The sequence below is a fragment of the Ctenopharyngodon idella genome, chromosome 14 (assembly GCF_019924925.1).
Source record: "Ctenopharyngodon idella isolate HZGC_01 chromosome 14, HZGC01, whole genome shotgun sequence".
Taxonomy (NCBI): Eukaryota; Metazoa; Chordata; class Actinopteri; order Cypriniformes; family Xenocyprididae; genus Ctenopharyngodon; species Ctenopharyngodon idella.
In genome coordinates, this window is record NC_067233.1 from 3,749,241 (window position 1) to 3,774,131 (window position 24,891).

General features: G+C 37.9%; 1 protein-coding gene and 1 pseudogene across 1 annotated transcript; both read right to left on the reverse strand.

Moving 5' to 3' along the window:
* Positions 1–1,076: 1,076 nt before the first annotated feature.
* On the reverse strand, positions 1,077–24,396 carry LOC127494309 (matrin-3-like). The gene is given in 22 exon segments (XM_051860084.1): positions 1,077–1,533; positions 1,708–1,778; positions 1,781–1,822; positions 2,082–2,235; positions 2,877–3,174; positions 3,288–3,418; positions 3,492–3,614; positions 3,708–3,836; positions 4,058–4,180; positions 4,286–4,305; positions 4,443–4,563; positions 5,239–5,797; positions 5,884–6,008; positions 6,095–6,256; positions 6,333–6,458; positions 6,577–6,693; positions 6,866–6,924; positions 7,449–7,552; positions 7,668–7,706; positions 8,506–8,567; positions 8,981–9,879; positions 24,266–24,396. Coding segments are annotated over 21 exon segments (3,387 nt in total). The 5' UTR covers positions 9,749–9,879; positions 24,266–24,396; the 3' UTR covers positions 1,077–1,479.
* On the reverse strand, positions 13,747–24,398 carry LOC127494312 (matrin-3-like; annotated as a pseudogene).
* Positions 24,399–24,891: the final 493 nt, after the last annotated feature.

Sequence of the window (24,891 nt, forward strand, 5' to 3'; positions counted from 1 at the left end):
TTAACGCTTGAAGAATGCGAGGTAAGATCTACGCAACTATAAAATGCTAAACGACCGACATTAATATTATACTAATGCAAACTACTTCTCGAATTTATTCATTACACAATGTAATTGTGTAATCACGCATTCAGCGTGAGAATAACGCAATTGACGTACTGATATCAGTCCATATTCTCATGAAAAAAAAAAAAAAAAACACGACAATGCGCTGAAAGAAAAGACAGAGCAGGTTACTTTCGATATGAAACAGTCTCAAACTTTAAATTGTGTAAGTTTTATTACGAAATTCAAATAAGTACCGTTTTGGCGCTCTTAAAGTGGCGTGACGGTTAACGGTAGCGCCTCGAGTTCAAGAAGCGGTAACGCACGTGATCGTCTCTTCATCTTTACTACTAGTTACAGTACAAAATAAACATGAATTAACATCAGAACATATGTTGAAGCTAGCACAACTTACTGAAATGTATCATGACTCATAAATCGCTCAATCGGCGTTTTAACTACGGATAAAACGGCTTAAACAAGGTGTAAGGTTACATCTACCTCAGAAAAGTCATTCCATAACTATAGTTAGCGAGAAAAACGTACCCTAGAGGAGTATTTTGCGCAAAAAAAGGCACTATATTACACATTCATTATATTTTTTTACTGTAATACCATTAGGCTAAATTTTATTATAACGTTATTATAAAATGACCTCATATGTAATTGTATACAAATCAGTTAAATAACCTTTAATAATGTACCAACTGACAGGGTTCTGTCCCTGTGTAGTTTACAACATTAGTTTTTTTCCTTGAGAAATTATCCATGTATATCAAATTAAGATATTGAATCAAAATTCACCCAGATTGAATTGCAAGCTCATGAATCAAATCATGAAATTTGTCAATACCGCTCATCAAAAGGTTTCAGCCCTGTTTGTATATTGAAGTTCCGTTCCATTAAATCAAAAATTACATTTTCTTTAACCATTGGAAAGGCTTCATAAAGATAGTCCACATTTTTTCTGCACTACATTCCAAGTCTTCTGAGACCATGTAGCGGACATTCACTCAGGTTTACGGTAAAACGCTGGTTAAGACTGATTTATTACATTAAACAAGGGGCAATGAATAGATTCTCATTTTGCAGAATATAAAATAAACAGAAAAATGATTAAAAACAGTCAGGCAGAGTATGAGGAATGCTGACCGTTTAATAAAAGAAAAAACAAAACAAAAACAGTAGTAGCAATTAAGGCATAAAATGTGTTAAACTTCACATCTAAATCGCTATGTCAGAACAAGCAAGGAATTTCTTATGAATAAACCAGCTTTCATTACTACATTAAAAGAAGCAATACCTCAATCTAACCTTTTTTTTTTTTTTTTTTTAGAAAAAACTTAAACATACTGAACAAAAAGAGCTAAACACAAGAAAACGCAAACACAGGGAAATAATGGACATATTAACAGATGTTCCAGCGTCAATGGTTCATTTCTTCGTCCCGTTACTCTGTGCTTTGGCTTTCTCCTTTTCCAAATATTTCTGATAAGAAGAAAACAACATTTGTTTCAAAAACATATTGAACAACAAAAATGTCAACATAGTAATGCTAAAATATACTAATAAAAAAAAGTTGTAAGCCTTAATATGTAATACATAAATACATCCTGTTCTGACATCATCATCAAGGACAGACGAGGGAAAAAAAAATCTCACCTTAAGTTTATCGTAGTGTGCTTGGCTACTGCAGTGAATTTTCTTAGCAGTGTCCTCATTAGAGTAAAACAGAAGCAGACTCTGCAGTAGTACCCCATCTTCACAAACTCCACACCTGAAACAGGTCAAATGAGATTCATTAATGAGACAATCATGAATACACTGCACAAGTCATGAAATAATGAAACATTTCCTTAGTCGGGGTGCATCGCTTTTATAATACATTTATGGTTTGGTTTAAAGAACTTTATAGCAAGCCAAACTTAAAATCTGTTATGAACTTTCTTCAGCTTCTTGGACAGAGTAAGCTGTGAAATTAATATCTCCGTTATGTCAAACGTCTTATTTCTCAGCAAAAATCAAAGCCATCTTACCCACTGGGACATTAGGATCATATGGCTCTAGAGTAGAATGGCTAGTTTCAAGCTTTGTTTCAGACGGTGCTGCTGTAATGTTTGTTTCCTCAGTCTTCACACTCTTCTCTGACACAACAGTGGGAGAAGCAACAGTTTCTTCATCTTCAGGCTTCTGGTTAAAGGAAAGCAGTGGATAAATCAAGTGAGAAAGCATTTGGTACAATCTTTGTCTATCGCTTGGGGAACCCGTCTGGGCTGAATTCACTTTGAGTCTTTAAAAACAACCTACCATGTCGTTTGTCATAATGTAACAAGAGTGACAAGTTCTAAAACACTAGTAGACTACTTTGAAGAATATCAAATTAATTTATAAGTTTGTTTCTCCCATGAAGTTTCTCCACATTCCTCTCGCTGTGGTTCAGAGCTTCCGCTTGTAGCGCAACCATGTCGCAAATCACAATTTTCATAAACACGTAGAAGAGCTGAGCGAAAGTTATTACTTATTCACTGTTTGCTATGTAACATATATTAAGGAGGGAGCAAAATCAAGTGAGCGAATTCAGACGCTGGTGTACGTATTACTTTGTGTCAGATCTCTGAAGTTTGAACTTTTAATGCACTTATATCTTTCTTTTCTACTGACGATAAAGAAGAATCAGTAGTCGAAGTAATTTGGGAAAATTCTGATATTCTGATGATATTTGGGTAGCAGTCTTGTTTTAACCACCACCATATTGCTTGCTAACAACACTAATGTAAGTATGCTACCCCCATCCAGTTCATGATATGAACAAAAATAATCAGGTCACTCACAGGTTCCTTCTCTATATTCTGGAGCTCTGATGTGTCTTTGCTTTGTTCCTCCTCTTGCTCTTGCTTTTCTTCAGGAACGGTTTCTGCTGAAACATTTTGGCTTTCCTTCTCTTCCTGACTCTCCATCTCCTCAGCTTTATCAGCAACAGGCTCATCCACTTTGATCTTCTTGACAGAAGGTTCTTCCTCTTTTTTATCCTTACTTTTGCCAGAGGAGTTCCTCTGGGCCTCATCCTCTCCGGAGCGTTCTCTCTTGAGTGGCCGTTTATCCCCGGGTTCTGGGGTTGGAGGTCTTTGTCTGTGAGATTATAATATTGTCAAACAGCTGTGTAACATTCATTGGAAAGCCATTTTTTTTATTTTTCCCATTAAAAAAAATAAAAATAATAATAATCTGAATGTCCAACTCACCCACGTTTGAGCTGCTTATATTTCCTGCTTATGTAGACAACCAGTCGTTTGCCTTCAAATTTAGGTCGATTTTCCTTGTAGGCCTCTGCCATTTTCTCAGCATCTTCCCCTCTTTCCATCTCAATGAAGCACTGAGCAAACATACAAGTATCATTTATTTTGTCCTTGTAAATCCAAACAGAAACAGTCCCATTTTATATTTACCTCATTGCGCAATGGATTCAGAAAATATCTTCTGATTTTTCCAAATGGTTCTGCGATTTTCAGAAGAGAAGCATCTGAGCCTTTGAAGGGTGGAACATTACCAACGTAGATAACTCTGCCACTCTGTAGATGTTGCACAAATATAGGCGTTAGATTCTGCTTCTTTTAGATTAACATAAATTTTATTCATGGCGAGTTAAAAAGCCCAAGTATTACCTGGATGGTTGCATAGGTGTGTGAATGAAAAACCTTAACAGGTTTTCCACACACAGATGGTAAGACATTTCCACTGTAGAAACTAACCATTGCTCTTGCCTCTTGTTCATTGGAGAACTCCAGAAAGGCCTAACACAGAGCACAACCACAAACATCTCTGAGAATTTGATTTACAACTGACACCGTAATATGGACCACTGGACAAATGGCAATAAATTCATAAATACAGCTTGTCAGTGGATAATAAACATTTATAAATACATTAATAAATGGTCTAGCATCAGAAATCTGTGTGCATAGCTACAGTAGAGCTGCTGTGAGTGAAGCACAGGATATCTGAGAGCTGTTACCTCAGGCCTCACGTCCAAGACCAGGTGCCGCACCACTTTACCAAATGGCTTGGCAAGATTAAGGACTTCATCTAGATAACCGTAGCCACGTTTAAACCCAACGACATTCACAACTCTCAGTCCCTACGATTCCAAAACACACATTAATATTAAATACAATCAATGCACAGACATTAGTTGTAAACTATTTTAATGCATTCTAAAATGCCCAAGAAATAAGTGACTTACTCCACTGTCATTGGAGCTTCCTGAAACATACAAGATGAAATAAGGCATTATTAAATGGACTGACTTTGTGGGGAAAAAGATAGAGAGTATTGACTTTGTCGACTCAATCCAAAGAAGGATCACTGCTAAAGCCATTGACATTGTTCAAGGGTGTTACCTGATGTGCTTTTAGCTTTGGACTTTGAGTCTTGTCTCTCGCCCTCCTCCTCCTCCGCTAGCTCATCCAGAGTAACAAACTCATCCATGTTCTCAGGAAAGTCATTTTCATTTTGACTGTCCTAGAAGCAGACACAGACAGTCAACAGAACGGCATGTCAAGATAGTGAACATGCAATTTATATTAAAGGAGTAGTTAGAAGTAGCTCCAAAGAGGACAAAAGAGCACCAGAAAAGTGGTCAGAACAATGTTATTTACATATATTATTTAAATGGTTTAAGAAAAAAAAAAAAAAAAAAAAAAAAACTAAATGGATTATCATGTCAATTTTACTGTAAATACTATGAATTCCCATTTAATTTATGGTGAAAACCAGTAAAAGGACATTCCTAGAGGCCCCTACATGACATGGTAAGGTAAAGGCAGATTTTAGTAGTTCTAGAAGATTGTTATATTGATATATCACTTAATGTAATATACAGGCACCAATATGACATCCTGTAAAACCAGAAACATTGTCAGTTTTTACACTGAATTTCTGGCAACCACAGTGGACAGTTTTTTACCATAAATTTAAGGTGATTTTTTACGGTGCACTTTTTGGTCCTTTTTGGAGTTTGACAGCCTCTGGTCACTGTATGCTTTCATTGTGTGGAAAAGATCCACATGCACATTCTTTAAAATATCTTCTGTTATCATGAGGGTAAGTAAATTATCATTTGAATTTTTCAGTGAACTATCAGTTTTCAGAAAGGATTGCGCAGTGGCCTTTCAGATAATGTGCAAAAGCTCTTGCCTGCTCTTCATCGTCCTCTTCAGCACCCTCATCTTCAGGTTGGTCATCATTCTGTTCCTCGAGGTCTTTAGGAAGCTCATCTGTGTTCTCCTGCTCAGCCTCAGATGTTGCAGGTTCCTCCGGCTGAGTCTCTTCCTGTTTTTCACCAGAGTCTTTCTGGTTCTCTGTGGTCTCGTCGCTGGAGGGATCTCTGGCTTGCTGTGCTTCAGGGTCCTCCTCATCCTCTATGTTGGAATCATCAATATCTGGTGCTTGTTCACTGGTTTGCTCTGGATCACAGGATAGGTCAACATCATCTGGAGATGGATCTTCATCAAACCCTTCTTCATCTCCATCACGTGCTTCCATAACAGCTTCATCTCCTGACCCGTCACCCAGGGCCTCTGCTTCCTCAGGCTTTGGTTCCTCTTCTTTCTCATCAGAGCTCTCTTTGGCTTTGGAAGTAGAGGACCTTTGATTCTTTGATGGTTTATCACCAGTTCTGCTGGTGGAGCTGCTGCTACTGCTGCGCTTACGGGTAGGTTCTTCCCTTCCTTGGTCACCCTTTCCAGGTGGGACCCTGGAACATCAACATGTATAGCACATTTGGTTTTGTTTTCTTTCTAAAGATATAATTAGTTTCTCTGGATAGAAAGGACAACTTACGTTAGAGTTTTATACTTCGTGCAGATGTTCAGTCGAATGGATCTTCCATTGATAGTCAATGGATTTACAGTGTAGTACTTCACCAACATCTCTGCATCCTCAGCATTGCCCATTTGAACAAATGCCTGTTTTAAAAAGGTCAAGGGGGGATCAGAACTGAGCTCTGTCAAATATCAAGTATGCTCTGGAAATTGTTACATGTATAACTTACTTCATCATTTAGAAAGAGATGTTTCTCAACAGTGCCAAATCTACGAGCTATTGTGAGGAGCTCCATTTTCTTGTCACTGCCTCGTGGTAAATTGGAAAAAAACACCACCTGGCTGACTCCTCTCTTCAGAGGCCTAACGTCTCTGCCCGGCCTTCCACTTTTCTGTATAGATAAAGCAAATAAGCTTAATTGAGCCGATTAAACTTATAAATACTTTTTTTTTTTTCCCTCATCTTACCTCAATTTGCATCAGTTCTTTTGACAAATAAATGTGTATCTCTTTCCCATGCAAAATGGCTGGTTTACGCTGGTAATAATTAGCCATGGCCAAAGCCTCATCATGAGTCTGCAGCTCGAGAAAAGCCTTTGACAGAGAGAGAGAATATATACTAATTATGGACATTCATATTCCAAATTGAGGAAAAAAATTATACTGTATTGACTTTTTATCTTGAAACTGATCATACAGGTACAGGCACTACCTTGTTCTTCAGTATTAGATGCTCACATATGGTGCCAAAGGGTTTTGCCAAGGCAAACAGGCTGTTTGTTGACATTGGTTTTCTTTCGTATTTTGCCACGACCACTCTACTTCTTATCTAAAATAAAAATATTCATGAGTGCAAGCACCAAGATATATCCATCCACTCAAACAAAAGACTCTATACTGAAAAGGACATACTGATTATATAAAATATACTAATATATTCAATGCAACAGAACTGTTGGACCAATTTTAACAAAAACAGATCACTTTTAGTGCATTATTACCTTGGGTGCCGCTGAATATGACGTCATTTTACTTGTCATTCCCATACTGGAATCAGACCCTAAAAAAGTTGTTTAAAAATTGTGTGACTGATTTAAATTAAGCAGCTTCACAGTAAGAAACTGGGAAAAAAAAACAGTGTTAATGCTGCAAAATTCTTTAATTATGAAATGAATAATTTCAGCAGTAAAGCAGCTCTGAAAAGACTATGGTGTCATTATTCAGCTCAATTCAGTTCGATGTTAATTCAATAACAGTGTCAATGTTGCAAAGTCACAAGAAAAGTGTTTGTCATCTTCAAATTACCTGTACAAGTTTTTTGTTAACACAGTGCACCTTTAAAGATTACAGAAACTTATTAGGATACTGCTGATGTGAGTGCAATCTTCATCTTTTTAAAATCATATTTGACTTACTGCTTTAGGGGTAAAACCTTTACATAGGAAAATATTACTTAGTGCACCTTTAACCAAAGAATTGGACACAGGAAGTGTTCATCCAGCAGTCTCATGAAAGTGGATTACTAATTCAACAAAAACATCAAAAGATAGCAGACCAAACTATATCCTCTCACAGATTTATTACCCCAGTTAGAGCTCATCCCTGTTCTCTGTAGACCACCACCAATTGGAGCTGCTCCCAGCAATCCATCTGAACGACTCTTTGTGTCCAGGGAAAGGGATGTCGACCTGAGAGGAATTCATTTTTAATATGCATGTCTATATAGACGCTTGTAGAAAGCAGGATGTATCATACTTATGAAAGCAGTATTAAAAAAAAAAAAAAAAAAAAAAAAAAACATACATGCGATTAGAGGGCATTTGAGGATCCCAGTCCGGGTACCTGTAAAACAACAGGAAGGAGTTTTTACTTTTTGAACAGCAGAGATCTAAATGTTGAACACTTGAATAACAAATTCAAAGACTGCAACAGCACAAATTAGCAACCAAGTCTAGAGATCCTATATAGCACATTTTTAATGCACTATGATAATTATCTGTGAGGTTACATTTAATCAAATTAGTCATGATCTTCATTTTTGCTTTTAACTGTAACTTCAGGTTAGAAATAGAATAAAGTCTACATTTAAACACCTAAAAAGGTTCATCATAAGCTGCGTTTCCACTGCAGGAACTAGGAACTTTGGGGTGGTACTCCTTGTGCTTCGACCGCAGGAACCAGGGTCTAAATGAAGTTCCGGGTGAAAAATTCCCCTCAGAAAGTCCCTGGTCGCTGGGTAATACTTTTTCAAAGTTCTGGAACTTTTGGGGGTGGGATTTGGGGGGTGAACATGCTGATTGGTTGACTCCACGCAGCATTTTATTTCAACCATTGTTTTTTAAAGTCTGTTGCAGTGCTAGCAGTAAGAGGTGTTTGCTATTAAAATCAACAGTGGAGTTTAAAAAATACGACCGATGGACTGACGATAAGGTTCAGGCTTTATTAAGCTTATATGCGGAGTACGAAATCTAGTGGGAACTGGAAAGTCGCATGCAGTCCTACGTCACCAGACTATCTTCACGGTACTTTAGACCGCTATGGAAACGAACACAGCTAGCAATAGGTCTTCTTTTAAATTTTTTTTTTTTTTTTTTTTTTTCCCGTGGCGGAAACAAGCTTACATAGTTTTCAGTCTACTTACATTTGCAGAAGGAGTTTGCGGTTTTCAGAGTGACGAATCCCAGTGGTGTGTTGAGTCCATTCCTTTACAAACACAGGGGAGGGTGAAAAAATATCCTTAATACATTAAAAAACATGGCTGTGAAATCTAAAGAAATTCAAAGCCTTGACATACTGGATCAAAGCTAACTCAACAAGCTACCCTTTCCTGACTATGAATGCAATCTACAAATGATTACTGTAATGAATCTGAAATGAGTTCTAGATACTAACTGTCCTAACTGGAACCAAACATAAAGAACAAGTCAGAAATACAGTGAATACTACAGACATCCAATGAGATTTAGGGCCATTTTCTTATACAAATTTGATGCTGAGCAAAACTAAGAGGTGCTGATTTAAATGCAACAAATGATGTTTAAAGATGGTCTACTGAACAAGCAGGACTCAAGAAGAGGAAGTGTGTGTGCAGGAGGCAAGCTGCTTGAATTACTCACCATGACAGAGTGAACATCAAAATCACAAAGGGAGCATACATGGGGAAACATGAGGGGCATGACTCCCAAGAAATCCTGCACTTTTCTCTGAGACGGGGTGCCCATTCTTCTCTGCATGAACAGGTCGTCAGATGCTGAAGACGTTGACATGCCGAGGCTGCGGTAGGAGTCACGGGAAAGCTCGGAATATTGGCGGTCTCTGTCGCTACCGCTCCTGTAATCTAACATGTCGTACCCTCGACCAGATGTTTCTTGCATGGAAGTATAACCGAAGTCACCTTGTGAGCGGCTTTGAGCCTGCCCACTGGAACGGTCCAAACGTCCGCCCTGCATGTCGCCCCAATCGTCTCGGCCACCTCTGTATGAAGTCTCTGAAGAAAGATTCGACGGATCACCAGCAATGCGGCGGCCGGATACCATCTTGCGGTTCTTAAGTTGCATTATAAGATGGGGCAAGGTCTCCACGCTGATGTTCTCCTCTGGAACCTGCGCCAGTGCGTCCAGATCAGTCGGCGACAGACCTAGGCTGGCAAACAGTTTCATTGTATTGCTAATGTGGCTGCCCGCTCGGCGGTGCAGCTGAGAGTCGTGGTCTTTTCCCTCCCCTCCACCCAGGCCAGACATGCCACTATGTGATTGGGAAGACGAGCCGTAGGGGTCCGAGTGAGTGTCGCCCATACTAAAGTTCAAAGTCTCAGCGGCAGCCAAAAGCCCGCGGCCTACAGCAAAACCTTTCTGAGCATCATCACCGGTCAGTTTCTGGGACATGGCTTTGAAATGACGGCGCTTTGGACGAGTGGACAAGGAGAAGAACAAAGCGAATCAAAAAGTCCCCAGAAAAACAATCCGTCAACTTAAGCCTGGATCGAGAAAAGAAGCTCCTCCAGAATGAAACAGGTCTGCAGAAACACAATGGAGCAAAGATTTCTAACATGCTCACGAAATGGTTAGCAGTGGCATAGGAAAGCAAGACAATGAGCTCCACAAATCCATACAATGCAAGTAACAGAAGTAAAATTATTTACAATGACAAAGGTACAAACGGACAGATTGGTACACTGACCAAATTGACCATAAAATGAAGATTTACAAGTACCATGAAGAGCAATAAGTATATTTTAATGGGAAAGTTCAATAGAGCTTTGAAGGGGAAAAAAAGAGTCTGAATCAAATTTAGATCCTTAAATGGAAAAGACGGGAAAGGATTGCAGTTTCTTGGTCAGGAGAGAACCAGAGATAGTGTTCATGCGTTTAAGTTGTACTGTATGACAGAAAACTACAAAACTGAAATCAATGAACAAAAAAATTAACCGAAATAAAGCTAACTGCAAAAATAATTTGGCATCAAGACGTCTTGACAACAGACAAGCCAATAGTCGGGCTCAAGTGAAGGGTGCAAAGAGAGCACAGGGTTTTCTGAACAAGATTTGTATCTTCATCCAAAGAAAAGTGAACTTTTACACACATTAACTCTGACTTGAAATTGTGGTGGTCATAATGGAAAAAACTATATAAAAAAATGGCAGAAAATAGAAAAAATATAGACAACGGTGTCACACTTGACAAGCTACTCATTTTTAACTATTTTATTCAGAAGGAAACAAATGATGCAAAAGTTTGTCATCACCGTTTTAGGATAATATTGTTTTCGGAAAGCTGAAATGACATTCTGAGAAGAGTGTCTAAAACAGGCTACCATACAGCCCGTGCCAGCAACATGCAGATTTACCAAAATATACCAATTAGTTATTTATCAAATAATGAAAATGTAAAAAAATAAATAAAAACTGAATCACAGAGAAAGCATACGTTTTGATGGACTATGTATGAATGAATAAGTTTCACATGGACAGGAAATTTACTAAGAACAGCATTTAAACCGAACTCAGAACTCACTAGTCCAAAATGCAAAGTTTAATAGAAATAACTGTATTTTTTACATCATAATTATAAAAAGCAAAACAGTTCCAGCCATATAACACTGCATAGCACCCACTGGAGATTGTTAACTTTGTTGCATAATGTTTTTTATCTTCGAGTTGAAGAACGTCACAAATACAGTTAACAAAGACTTTAAAAAAATCCCTAAAGGAAAAGTGCTTCTGGAAACAAGGCCGCTGAAAAACTCCACATTCCAAACGTGAAAAGTGGAAAGAGTCCATTGTGCAAGTGGGTCTGCATGTAGTCTCAGTCGTCATGCCCAGGGACTGTTGGCTAAACTGATGTATCAGTCACACAAAAAGGGAAACACTTTGGGAGTTTTAAAGTGGCGTTCGGTAATGGCCTGCATGGAAACAAAGCCATTGTGATGCCAAACCCCCTCAAGGAAGAAGAAAGCCTTCGTGTTTACAACTGTGACAATGAGTGCTTATCTGGATCAACTAAACGCTGGATTTTCAAAAGTATGAATTTCATGGCATAGACTCTTTAAAAGACGTCCAAGAATTTTGGAGGCACTTAGTTGGAAAGAAGAGAGATATTTTAACTTGTTTGACGATGGGATATGGGAAGAGTATTATTTTCCAAGCCTGATTTGAAATTATCAGAACAAAGTCAGTAAATTTGCACAACATTCTTGAATGAATCATTTATTAGATGCAAGCAGGTCTGTTATTGTATGAACATCAACGTCACATTTTTACACCCCTAAACATGACGCTGAACAAAACGAACTGGGATTGGTTGCTTACATGTACATTGGCCAAAGAAAGCTGCTATGGAGTCCAAGGTTTGGCTATGTGAGAGTAGCTTACATTTCCTTATGTTTAAAGCATTCTGAGCAATGCAAATTGAAAAATGCAAATTGATGACAAGGCCAGAAAGAATGGTGGAAGAGTATAAACACTATAATGCAAGGCATTAAAGTTACTACAGCAGATAAGATTTGAATGTTTTATGGCATAACTTGCAGAATGACAAGACTGTATCAAGAAGACTGATTTAGTTTGAAATAATATGCATTAATAAAGAAAACAGTGCAAGTCAACTTGAACATATGATATGCATCTATATTATTAAGCAGAAATGTGAATTTAACATTATAAGAAATGTGTAGACATGGCAATGGCACTACTATCCAGTTTCAGTGCAGAAGAAGGAAATGCAGAAAATATATTTGGACAGGAACCTTCCAAATGCTTAAATATCCCACACCACAAACACGACGCTTTTTACAGCTTTAAATAATGTCCGTTGAGCGTGAATCCGAGGTTAACTGATGCTGCGATAACATTCATTTCACTTAAGGACAATCAACTTAATTTAATAGCAGATTGGTGTGTAATACTTTATTTAGGCGAACATTCATGAAACACAGACGTTTAATTCCAAGAAAAAGCCGCGTTAAACAACACATGGACGAAGTGTGACGCTAAGAAAAAAAAGCCAAGAAACCAATTGTGCACAACAAGGCCTAAGCGGCAACAGTTATCTAATATTTACAATTCTGCAGCTCGGGTTTATTATAGTCTGTACTTAAAACACAAGTGATATAACATGTTTTATTTTATTTTAATGAGTTGCTACTTACATTTTTCCTTCTTGTTCCCAAGCTTCGGGTTTAAGTTTTTTTTTTTTTACGTCGCACTAAGTGAAACGTGACCTACCGCTCGGGCAACAGCGCGCAGCGTGAAGCAGGAAATTATTACGAACCAGCATTTCACTTCCGATGGGAATTTCAAAATAAAAGTCCTCATAATAATATTGGTGTTTGTCACTACAATTTGTTTTCAGGTGAGATTATTATATATTTATCCCATTTGGCCTCATCTGTACTGCATAAGTGTGCCCAGGCACCAACCTGTCTAGTGGGTAAAGTTTTGTGACCTTTGAACATCGCTGTGATGCAGAAAATGCCCTAGAAGTCTTAATTTTTCTGAGTTTATGGGCAAACCAGTGTGTATTCATGACATAACTAATAAGGGCAAGGAGCAAAGAAAGCAGTTCCCATGACAGGCATGGTGAAGAAATTCCGAATCCTGATGAAAATTTTCGAACAATCACAGGGAAGAAGGCTTGCAGACCCCGCCCTGGAGGTCCTCTCAACAGATGAGTTAGGTGTTATTCAAGCGGTCCTCTGTGATGTCTTTATTTAAACATAGTATTCAAAACCATAAAGAAAATGCAGTATTCTTAATTTTGAATAAATATACATATATCAATACATATATCTTAACAACGTGCTCAAACTCTTTCACACATTCTGATCTCAGGTAGGTATCTCAGGTAAATGATACACTAACAGAGTTCTCTGTGACAACTATAAATTAAAGCATTTGAGAATAAATTAAAGCATTATAACAACTATAAATTAAAGCATTAATGCATTTGAGATATATTATATATATATATATATTGCAATTACCATTTTGACGCTTCAAAAAGTTCTTAAACAGATCATAAAACGAATCCATATGAATTGAGCGGTTTAGTCCAAATTTTCTGAAGAGACGCAATCGCTTTATGTGATATAAAGATTTAATTTAGGCTTATATTCACATGTACACATTAATTACATTAAACAAAGAGCCATGAATAGGTTTCTCCTTTCACAGAATCCAAAATAAACAGAAAAAATTATTAAAAACAGTCAGACACAGTCTGAGGAATGCTGAAAATTTAATAAAAGAAAGGAAAAACAAAACAGTAGTAGCAATTTAGGTGTAAAATGTGTTAAACTTCACATCTAAATTGCTATGTCAGAACAGCTACAAATTTATAAATACACCAGCTTTAATTACCACATTAAAAAAATTAATACCTCAGTCTAATCTTTTTATTTTTTTTTATTTTTTTTAGAAAAATAATTGAACAAAACAGCTTACACAAAAAATACAAACACAGGGACATAATGGACATATTAACAGATCCAGCATCAATGGTTCATTTCTTCGTCCCGTTACTCTGTGCTTTGGTTTTCTCCTTTTCCAAATATTTCTGATAAGAAAACATTTGTTTCAAAAACATATATTGAACTACAACAACGTCAACATAGTTATGCTAATATTTATTTATAAACAAAGTTGTAATTGAAGTCTCAATATGTAATACATAAATCAGATCTCAATCCTGTTCTAAAAACATGATCAAGGACAGACGAGGGAAAAAAATCTCACCTTAAGTTTATCGTAGTGTGCTTGGCTACTGCAGTGAATTTTCTTAGCAGTGTCCTCATTAGAGTAAAACAGGAAGCAGACTCTGCAGTAGTACCCCATCTTCACAAACTCCACACCTGAAACAGGTCAAATGAGATTCATTAATGAGACAATCATGAATACACTGCACAAGTGACAATAATGAAAAGAAGCCAATATCATTCATTAGCTGGGGTGCATCACTTTTTATAATATATAATGAACTTTCTTCAGCTTCTTGGTCAGAGTAAGCTGTGAAATTAATATCTCCGTTATGTCAAACTTCTTATTTCTCAGCAAAAATCAAAGCCATCTTACCCACTGGGACATTAGGATCATATGGCTCTAGAGTAGAATGGCTAGTTTCAAGCTTTGTTTCAGACGGTGCTGCTGTAATGTTTGTTTCCTCAGTCTTCACACTCTTCTCTGACACAACAGTGGAGAAGCAACAGTTTCTTCATCTTCAGGCTCCTGGTTAAAGGAAAGCAGTGGATAAATCAAGTGAGAAAGCATTTGGTACAATCTTTGTCTATCGCTTGGGGAACCCGTCTGGGCTGAATTCATGTTAAAAAAACACCATATTGCCAAGTACACTAATGTAAGTATGCTACCCCCATCCAATTCATGATATGAACAATAATCAGGTCACTCACAGGTTCCTTCTCTATATTCTGGAGCTCTGATGTGTCTTTGCTTTGTTCTTCCTCTTGCTCTTTCTTTTCCTCTGAAACAGTTTCTGCAGAAACATTTTGGCTTTCCTTCTCTTCCTGACTCTCCATCTCCTCAGCTTTATCAGCAACAGGCTCATCCACTTTGATCTTCTTGACAGAAGGTTCTTCCTCTTTTTTATCCTTAATTTTGCCAGAGGAGTTCCTCTGGGCCTCATCTTCTTTGGAGCGTTCTCTCTTGAGTGGCCGTTTATCCCCGGGTTCTGGGGTTGGAGGTCTTTTTCTGTGAGAAGATTACATTTTCAAACAGATGCATGTAACATTCTTTGAAAGCCGTTTTTTTCCCCATTAAAAAAAAAAAAGAAAAGAAAGAAGAATCTGAATGTCCAACTCACCCACGTTTGAGCTGCTTATATTTCCTGCTTATGTAGACAACCAGTCGTTTGCCTTCAAATTTAGGTCGATTTTCCTTGTAGGCCTCTGCCATTTTCTCAGCATCTTCCCCTCTTTCCATCTCAATGAAGCACTGAGCAAACATACAAGTATCATTTATTTTGTCCTTGTAAATCCAAACAGAAACAGTCCCATTTTATATTTACCTCATTGCGAAATGGATTCAGAAAATATCTTCTGATTTTTCCAAATGGTTCTGCGATTTTCAGAAGAGAAGCATCTGAGCCTTTGAAGGATGGAATCTTACCAACGTAGATAACTCTGCCACTCTGTAGATGTTGCACAAATATAGGCGTTAGATTCTGCTTCTTTTAGATTCACATACATTTTATTCATGGCGAGTTAAAAAGCCCAAGTCTTACCTGGATGGTTGGATAGGTGTGTGAATGAATAACCTTCACAGGTTTTCCACACACAGATGGTAAGACATTTCCACTGTAGAAACTAACCATTGCTCTTGCCTCTTGTTCATTGGAGAACTCTAGAAAGGCCTAACACAGAGCACAACCACAACACATATGAAAAAATAAATCATACAGAGAGATTTTGAGATTTACAACTGACAAATGGTAATATGTTCCACTGGACAAATGGCAATAAATAAAAAAAATGGTCTAGCATCAGAAATCTGTGTGCATAGCTACAGTAGAGCTGCTGTGAGTGAAGCACAGGATATCTGAGAGCTGTTACCTCAGGCCTCACGTCCAAGACCAGGTGCCGCACCACTTTACCAAAAGGCTTGGCAAGAGTAAGGATTTCATCTAGATAACCGTAGCCACGTTTAAACCCAACGACATTCACAACTCTAAATCCCTACAATTCCAAAACACACATTAATATTAAATACAATCAATAAAATCAATGCACAGACATAAGTTGCAAACTACTTTAATACATTCTAAAGTGCCCAAGAAATAAGTGACTTACTCCACTATTCCTGGAGCTTCCTGAAACATACAAAATGAAATAAGGCATTATTAACTGGACTGATTTTGGGGGGGAAAAGCCAGAGAGTATTGTAGTTTATCAACAACGATAAGACTATAACCTTTTATTATTATTATTATTATTATTATTTAACACTGTCGACTCAATCCAAAGAAGGATCACTGCTAAAGCCATTGACATCAAGGGTGTTACCTGATGTGCTTTTAGCTTTGGACTTTGAGTCTTGTCTCTCGCCGTCCTCCTCCTCCGCTAGCTCATCCAGAGTAACAAACTCATCCATGTTCTCAGGAAAGTCAGTTTTTTGACTGTCCTAGAAGCAGACACAGACAGTCAACAGAACGGCATGTCAAGATAGTGAACATGCAATTTATATTAAAGAAGTAGTTAGAAGTAGCTCCAAAGAGGACAAAAGAGCACCAGAAAAGTGGTTCATACAATTGTACAGCTTCAAAAGTCTCAAATGTCATTTTACTGAAAAACTGTCAAATTTATGCTTTTTGGAGTTTGACAGCCTCTGGTCACTGTATGCTTTCGTTGTGTGGAAAAGATCCACATGCACATTCTTTAAAGTATCCTCTGCTATCATGAGGGTGAGTAAATTATCATTTAAATTTTTCAGTGAACTTTCAGTTTTCAGAAAGGATTGCGCAGTGGCCTTTCAGATAATGTGCAAAAGCTCTTGCCTGCTCTTCATCGTCCTCTTCAGCACCCTCATCTTCAGGTTGGTCATCATTCTGTTCCTCGAGGTCTTTAGGAAGCTCATCTGTGTTCTCCTGCTCAGCCTCAGATGTTGCAGGTTCCTCCGGCTGAGTCTCTTCCTGTTTTTCACCAGAGTCTTTTTGGTTCTCTGTGGTCTCGTCGCTGGAGGGATCTCTGGCTTGCTGTGCTTCAGGGTCCTCCTCATCCTCTATGTTGGAATCATCAATATCTGGTGCTTGTTCACTGGTTTGCTCTGGATCACAGGATAGGTCAACATCATCTGGAGATGGATCTTCATCAAAAACTTTTTTGTCTCCATCACGTGCTTCCATAACAGCTTCATCTCCTGACCCGTCACCCAGGGCCTCTGCTTCCTCAGGCTTTGGTTCCTCTTCTTTCTCATCAGAGCTCTCTTTGGCTTTGGAAGTAGAGGACCTTTGATTCTTTGATGGTTTATCACCAGTTCTGCTGGTGGAGCTGCTGCTACTGCTGCGCTTACGGGTAGGTTCTTCCCTTCCTTGGTCACCCTTTCCAGGTGGGACCCTGGAACATCAACATGTATAGCACATTTGGTTTTGTTTTCTTTCTAAAGATATCATTAGTTTCTCTGGACAGAAAGGACAACTTACGTTAGAGTCTTATACTTCGTGCAGATGTTCAGTCGAATGGATCTTCCACCGATAGTCAAAGGGTTGACAGTGTAGTACTTCACCAACATCTCTGCATCCTCAGCCTTGCTCATTTGAACAAATGCCTGTTTTAAAAAAGGTCAAGGGGGGAATCAGAACTGAGCTCTGTCAAAAATCAAGTATGTCAAGTATGTTCTGGAAATTGCTGCATATATAACTTACTGCATCATTTAAAAAGAGATGTTTCTCAACAGTGCCAAATCTACGAGCTATTGTGAGGAGCTCCATTTTCTTGTCGCTGTCCCGTGGTAAATTGAAGAAAAACACCACCTGGCTGACTCCTCTCTTCAGAGGCCTAATGTCTCTGCCCGGCCTTCCACTTTTCTGTATAGATAAAGCCAATAAGTTTAATTGGGACGATGGTGCCAAAGGGTTTTGCCAAGGCAAACAGGCTGTTTGTTGACATTGGTTTTCTTTCGTATTTTGCCACGACCACTCTACTTCTTATCTAAAATAAAAATATTCATAAGTGCAAGCACCAAGATATATCCATCCACTCAAACAAAAGACTCTATACTGAAAAGGACATACTGATTATATAAAATATACTAATATATTCAATGCAACAGAACTGTTGGACCAATTTTAACAAAAACAGATCACTTTTAGTGCATTATTACCTTGGGTGCCGCTGAATATGACGTCCTTTTACTTGTCATTCCCATACTGGAATCAGACCCTAAAAAAGTTGTTTAAAAATTGTGTGACTGATTTAAATTAAGCAGCTTCACAGTAAGAAACTGGAAACATCACAGTGTTAATGGTGCAAAATTCTTCAATTATGAAATGAATAATTTCACCTGTAAAACAGCTCTAAAAAGACTATGGTGACATTATTCAGCTCAATTCAGTTCGATGTTGCAAAGTGACAAGAAAAGTGTTTGTCATCTTAAAATTACCTGTCCATGTTTTTTGTGAACTCAGAGCACCATTTAAGATTACAGAAACTTGGATAAATTTGGATTTACAGAAATTTGGATAATTCTGATCTTTTTTAAATCATATTTGACTTATTTATTGCTTTAGGGGTAAAACCTTTACATAGGAAAATATTACTTAGTGCACCTTTAACCAAAGAATTGACTAAATCACTAGTGAAACCCACAGGAAGTGTTCATCCAGCAGTCTCATGAAAGTGGATTACTAATTCAACAAAAACATCAACTTATAGAAAGATACCAGACCAAACTATATCCTCTCACAGATTTATTACCCCAGTTAGAGCTCATCCCTGTTCTCTGTAGACCACCACCAATTGGAGCTGCTCCCAGCAATCCATCTGAACGACTCTTTGTGTCCAGGGAAAGGGATGTTGACCTGAGAATAATTCATTTTTAATATGCATGTCTATATAGACGCTTGTAGAAAGCAGGATGTATCATACTTATGAAAGCAGTATTTAAAAAAAAAAAAATAGCATACATGCGATTAGAGGGCATTTGAGGATCCCAGTCCGGGTACCTGTAAAACAACAGGAAGGAGTTTTTAGTTTTTGAACAGCAGAGATCTAAATGTTGAACACTTGAATAACAAATTCAAAGACTGCAACAGCACAAATTAGCAACCAAGTCTAGAGATCCTATATAGCACATTTTTAATGCACTATGATAATTATCTGTGAGGTTACATTTAATCAAATTAGTCATGATCTTCATTTTTGCTTTTTAACTGTAACTTCAGGTTAGAAATAGAATAAAGACTACATTTAAACACCTAAAAAGGTTCATCATAAGCTGCGTTTCTACCACAGGAACTTTCCCCAGGAACTTTGGGGTAGTGTGTTTCGACCGCAGGAACCAGGATCTAAATGAAGTTCTGGGTAAAAATTCCCCCATCTGAAAGTACCTGCTCGCTAGGAAGTTCAGAACTTTTGGTGGTGGGATTGGTTGAGTTCACGCAGCATTTTAAAAAGATTCATTAGCTTTATGGCCCCTTTTCACATTTCCGGGGTTCTTAAGAGCAGAAGTTTTCATAGTTGGGTAAGCTTCTATAGTGGTGAATGGGAGATGACTTTTCTCAGAATTGCAATTTTGAGAAAAAAGTCAGAATTGTGAGAAAGAATCGTAATTCTCTTTTTTTTAAATTTCTGTGGTGGAAACAAGCTTCCATAGTTTTCAGTCCACTTACATTTGCAGAAGGAGTTTGCGGTTTTCAGAGTGACGAATCCCAGTGGTGTGTTGAGTCCATTCCTTTACAAACACAGGGGAGGGTGAAAAAATATCCTTAATACATTAAAAAACATGGCTGTGAAATCTAAAGAAATTCAAAGCCTTGACATACTGGATCAAAGCTAACTCAACAAGCTACCCTTTCCTGACTATGAATGCAATCTACAAATGATTACTGTAATGAATCTGAAATGAGTTCTGGATACTAACTGTCCTAACTGGAACCAAACATAAAGAACAAGTCAGAAATACAGTGAATACTACAGACATCCAATGAGATTTAGGGCCATTTTCTTACACAAATTTGATACTGAGCAAAACTAAGAGTTGCTGATTTAAATGCAACAAATGATGTTTAAAGATGGTCTACTGAACAAGCAGGACTCAAGAAGAGGAAGTGTGTGTGCAGGAGGCAAGCTGCTTGAATTACTCACCATGACAGAGTGAACATCAAAATCACAAAGGGAGCATACATGGGGAAACATGAGGGGCATGACTCCCAAGAAATCCTGCACTTTTCTCTGAGACGGGGTGCCCATTCTTCTCTGCATGAACAGGTCGTCAGATGCTGAAGACGTTGACATGCCGAGGCTGCGGTAGGAGTCACGGGAAAGCTCAGAATATTGGCGGTCTCTGCCGCTACCGCTCCTGTAATCTAACATGTCGTACCCTCGACCAGATGTTTCTTGCATGGAAGTATAACCGAAGTCACCTTGTGAGCGGCTTTGAGCCTGCCCACTGGAACGGTCCAAACGTCCGCCCTGCATGTCGCCCCAATCGTCTCGGCCACCTCTGTATGAAGTCTCTGAAGAAAGATTCGATGGATCACCAGCAATGCGGCGGCCGGATACCATCTTGCGGTTCTTAAGTTGCATTATAAGATGGGGCAAGGTCTCCACGCTGATGTTCTCCTCTGGAACCTGCGCCAGTGCGTCCAGATCAGTCGGCGACAGACCTAGGCTGGCAAACAGTTTTATGGTATGGCTAATGTGGCTGCCCGCTCGGCGGTGCAGCTGAGAGTCGTGGTCTTTTCCCTCCCCTCCACCCAGGCCAGACATGCCACTATGTGATTGGGAAGACGAGCCGTAGGGGTCCGAGTGAGTGTCGCCCATACTAAAGTTCAAAGTCTCAGCGGCAGCCAAAAGCCCGCGGCCTACAGCAAAACCTTTCTGAGCATCATCACCGGTCAGTTTCTGGGACATGGCTTTGAAATGACGGCGCTTTGGACGAGTGGAAAAGGAGAAGAACAAAGCGAATCAAAAAGTCCCCAGAAAAACAATCCGTCAACTTAAGCCTGGATCGAGAAAAGAAGCTCCTCCAGAATGAATCAGGTCTGCAGAAACACAATGGAGCAAAGATTTCTAACATGCTCACGAAATGGTTAGCAGTGGCATAGGAGAACAAGACAATGAGCTCCACAAATCCATACAAAGCAGTCTGGATCAAATTTAAATCCTTAAATGTGTATGGAAAAGACAGGGGAAAGGATTGCAGTTTCTTGGTTAGGAGAGAACCAAAGAGAGATAGTGTTCATGTGTTTAAGTTGTACTGTATGACAGAAAACTACATAACTGAAATCAATGAATAAAAAACTAACCGAAATAAAGGTAATCAACTTTAGTGCTTAACTGCAAAAATAATTTGGCAAGACGTCTTGACAACAGACAAGCAAATAGTCGGGCTCAAGTGAAGGGTGCAAAGAGAGCACAGGGTTATCTGAACAAGATTTTTATCTTCATCCGAAGAAAAGTGAAATTTTTCACACATTAACTGAATTGAAACTGTGGTGGTCATAATGGAAAAGACTATATCAAAATGGCAGAAATCAGAAAAACATACAATGTTGTCACACTTGACAAGCTACTTATTTTTGTTATTTTATTCAGAAGGAAACAAATGATGCAAAAGTTTGTCATTGCTGTTTTTGGATAATATCGTTTTCGGAAAGCTGAAATGACATTCTGAGAAAGTGTAATTGGTTACGAACACCAAATTACTAAGAACAGCATTTAAACCAAACTAGTCCAAAATGCAATGTTTAATAGAAATTTCATAACTAAAAAATAATCATAATTGGGTCAATGACGTGACGGGTCCTTTTTTTGTCCAAAGGCCTTAATAATAATAATAAAAAACAAAGATGTGACATCCAAAGTATATAAGGTAGTACAACTAGATCTCTTTTATAGGTTTTAAATATATTTTCTTACATATAAAGGTATTTTAAAGATTTTGAAGTGTCATTTGGTTTAACCATCCAAAGGCCAATACAGCCATTTCATTTGTGATTAAAATATCTTAAAATGTAATAAATGTATATATTTTTTATTCTGGCATGATTTTATAACGTCATATATCAACATAGTGCAAAATAGTATTAAAATTATGTGTAGAAGTCATTGTTTTGTTATGAGAAAGAATGTCTGGAAAAATGAATTTCATTTATGTCATTCGGAGTAACCAATATAAAGGGACCATTTTGGATCAAGTCATGCGGTCAATATCATGTGACTGGATGTGACATGATTCAGACACCTGCAAAGAACCACATGGTCATGAAGCAAAGTACCGAACTCTCTTTTAACTATTTGAAAAATTAATGTTTTCACTTGCTCATACGCATGAAACATCAGGTCATTCGGTACGACCGCTATAAAACATGGAAAATGTTGTAATATTTTAAAAACTTGTACTAAATATAAAAATGTTTGATTGTCCTTTTGCTAGCCAGATATCAGCCTGTTAGCATTGTTTGAAAATATCGTCATTTGGTATAACCAAAATTCAGTAAAACCGAATGACTTTTTTGGTGGCAAATTTCTTGTAAAAAAAAAAAAAAAAAGACAAAAGCAGTGTTAATTGATTATAAAAACCACATAATCTCATTGTTAACACTTAATAAAACTTCAAAATTAATTATATCTCCATTATGTTTTTTTTTTTTTTTTTTTTTTTTACACTTTTAAAAACCTTATTCGTCAATGACCCAATTATAAAAAGCAATACAGTACCAGGCATATAACACTGCATAGCACCCACTGGAGATTGATAATTTTTTTATTTTCGAGTTGAAGAACGTCACAAATACAGTTAACAAAGACTTTAAAAAAAATCCCTAAAGGAAAAGTGCTTCTGGAACCAAGGCCGCTGAAAACCTCCACATTCCAAACGTGAAAAATGGAAAGAGTCCATTGTGCAAGTGGGTCTGCATGTAGTCTCAGTCATCATGCCCAGGGATTGTTGGCTCCACTGATGTATCAGTCACACAAAAAGGGAAACACTTTGGGAGTTTCAAAGTCGTCAAAGACTTGTGTGTCGCGTTCATTAATGGACTGCCTGGAAACAAAGCCATTGTGACGCCAAACTCCCTCAAGGAAGAAGAAAGCCTTCATGTTTACAACTGTGACAATGAGTGAATTTCACGGCATAGACCATTTAAAAGATGTCCAAGAATTTGAGGTGCTTAGTTGGAAAGAAGAGAGATATTTTAACTTGTTTGACGATGGGATATGGGAAGAGTATTATTTTCCAAGCCTGATTTGAAATTCTCAGAACAAAGTCAGTAAATTTGCACAACATTCTTGAATGAATCATTTATTAGATGCAAGCAGGTCTGTTATTGCATGAACATCAACGTCACATTTTTACACCCCTAAACATGACGCTGAACAATAACTGGGATTGGTTGCTTACATGTACATTGGCCAAAGAAAGCTGCTATGGAGCAAGGTGTGGCTATGCGAGACTAGCTTATGTTTAAAGCATTCTGAGCAGTTAGGAAATGCAAATTGATGACAAGGCCAGAAAGAATGGTGGAAGAGTATAAACACTATAATGCAAGGCATTAAAGTTACTACAGCAGATAAGATTTGAATGTTGTATGGTATAACTTGCAAAATGACAAGACTGCACCAAGAAGACTGATTTAGTTTGAAATTATATGCATACAATAATATGCATTAATAAAGAAAACAGTGCAAGTCAACTTGAACATATGATATGCATCTATATTATTAAGCAGAAATGTGAATTTAACATTATAAGAAATGTGTAGACATGGCAATGGCACTACTATCCAGTTTCAGTGCAGAAGAAGGAAATGCAGAAAATATATTTGGACAGGAACCTTCCAAATGCTTAAATATCCCACACCACAAACACGACGCTTTTTACAGCTTTAAATAATGTCCGTTGAGCGTGAATCCGAGGTTAACTGATGCTGCGATAACATTCATTTCACTTAAGGACAATCAACTTAATTTAATAGCAGATTGGTGTGTAATACTTTATTTAGGCGAACATTCATGAAACACAGACGTTTAATTCCAAGAAAAAGCCGCGTTAAACAACACATGGACGAAGTGTGACGCTAAGAAAAAAAAGCCAAGAAACCAATTGTGCACAACAAGGCCTAAGCGGCAACAGTTATCTAATATTTACAATTCTGCAGCTCGGGTTTATTATAGTCTGTACTTAAAACACAAGTGATATAACATGTTTTATTTTATTTTAATGAGTTGCTACTTACATTTTTCCTTCTTGTTCCCAAGCTTCGGGTTTAAGTTTTTTTTTTTTTACGTCGCACTAAGTGAAACGTGACCTACCGCTCGGGCAACAGCGCGCAGCGTGAAGCAGGAAATTATTACGAACCAGCATTTCACTTCCGATGGGAATTTCAAAATAAAAGTCCTCATAATAATATTGGTGTTTGTCACTACAATTTGTTTTCAGGTGAGATTATTATATATTTATCCCATTTGGCCTCATCTGTACTGCATAAGTGTGCCCAGGCACCAACCTGTCTAGTGGGTAAAGTTTTGTGACCTTTGAACATCGCTGTGATGCAGAAAATGCCCTAGAAGTCTTAATTTTTCTGAGTTTATGGGCAAACCAGTGTGTATTCATGACATAACTAATAAGGGCAAGGAGCAAAGAAAGCAGTTCCCATGACAGGCATGGTGAAGAAATTCCGAATCCTGATGAAAATTTTCGAACAATCACAGGGAAGAAGGCTTGCAGACCCCGCCCTGGAGGTCCTCTCAACAGATGAGTTAGGTGTTATTCAAGCGGTCCTCTGTGATGTCTTTATTTAAACATAGTATTCAAAACCATAAAGAAAATGCAGTATTCTTAATTTTGAATAAATATACATAT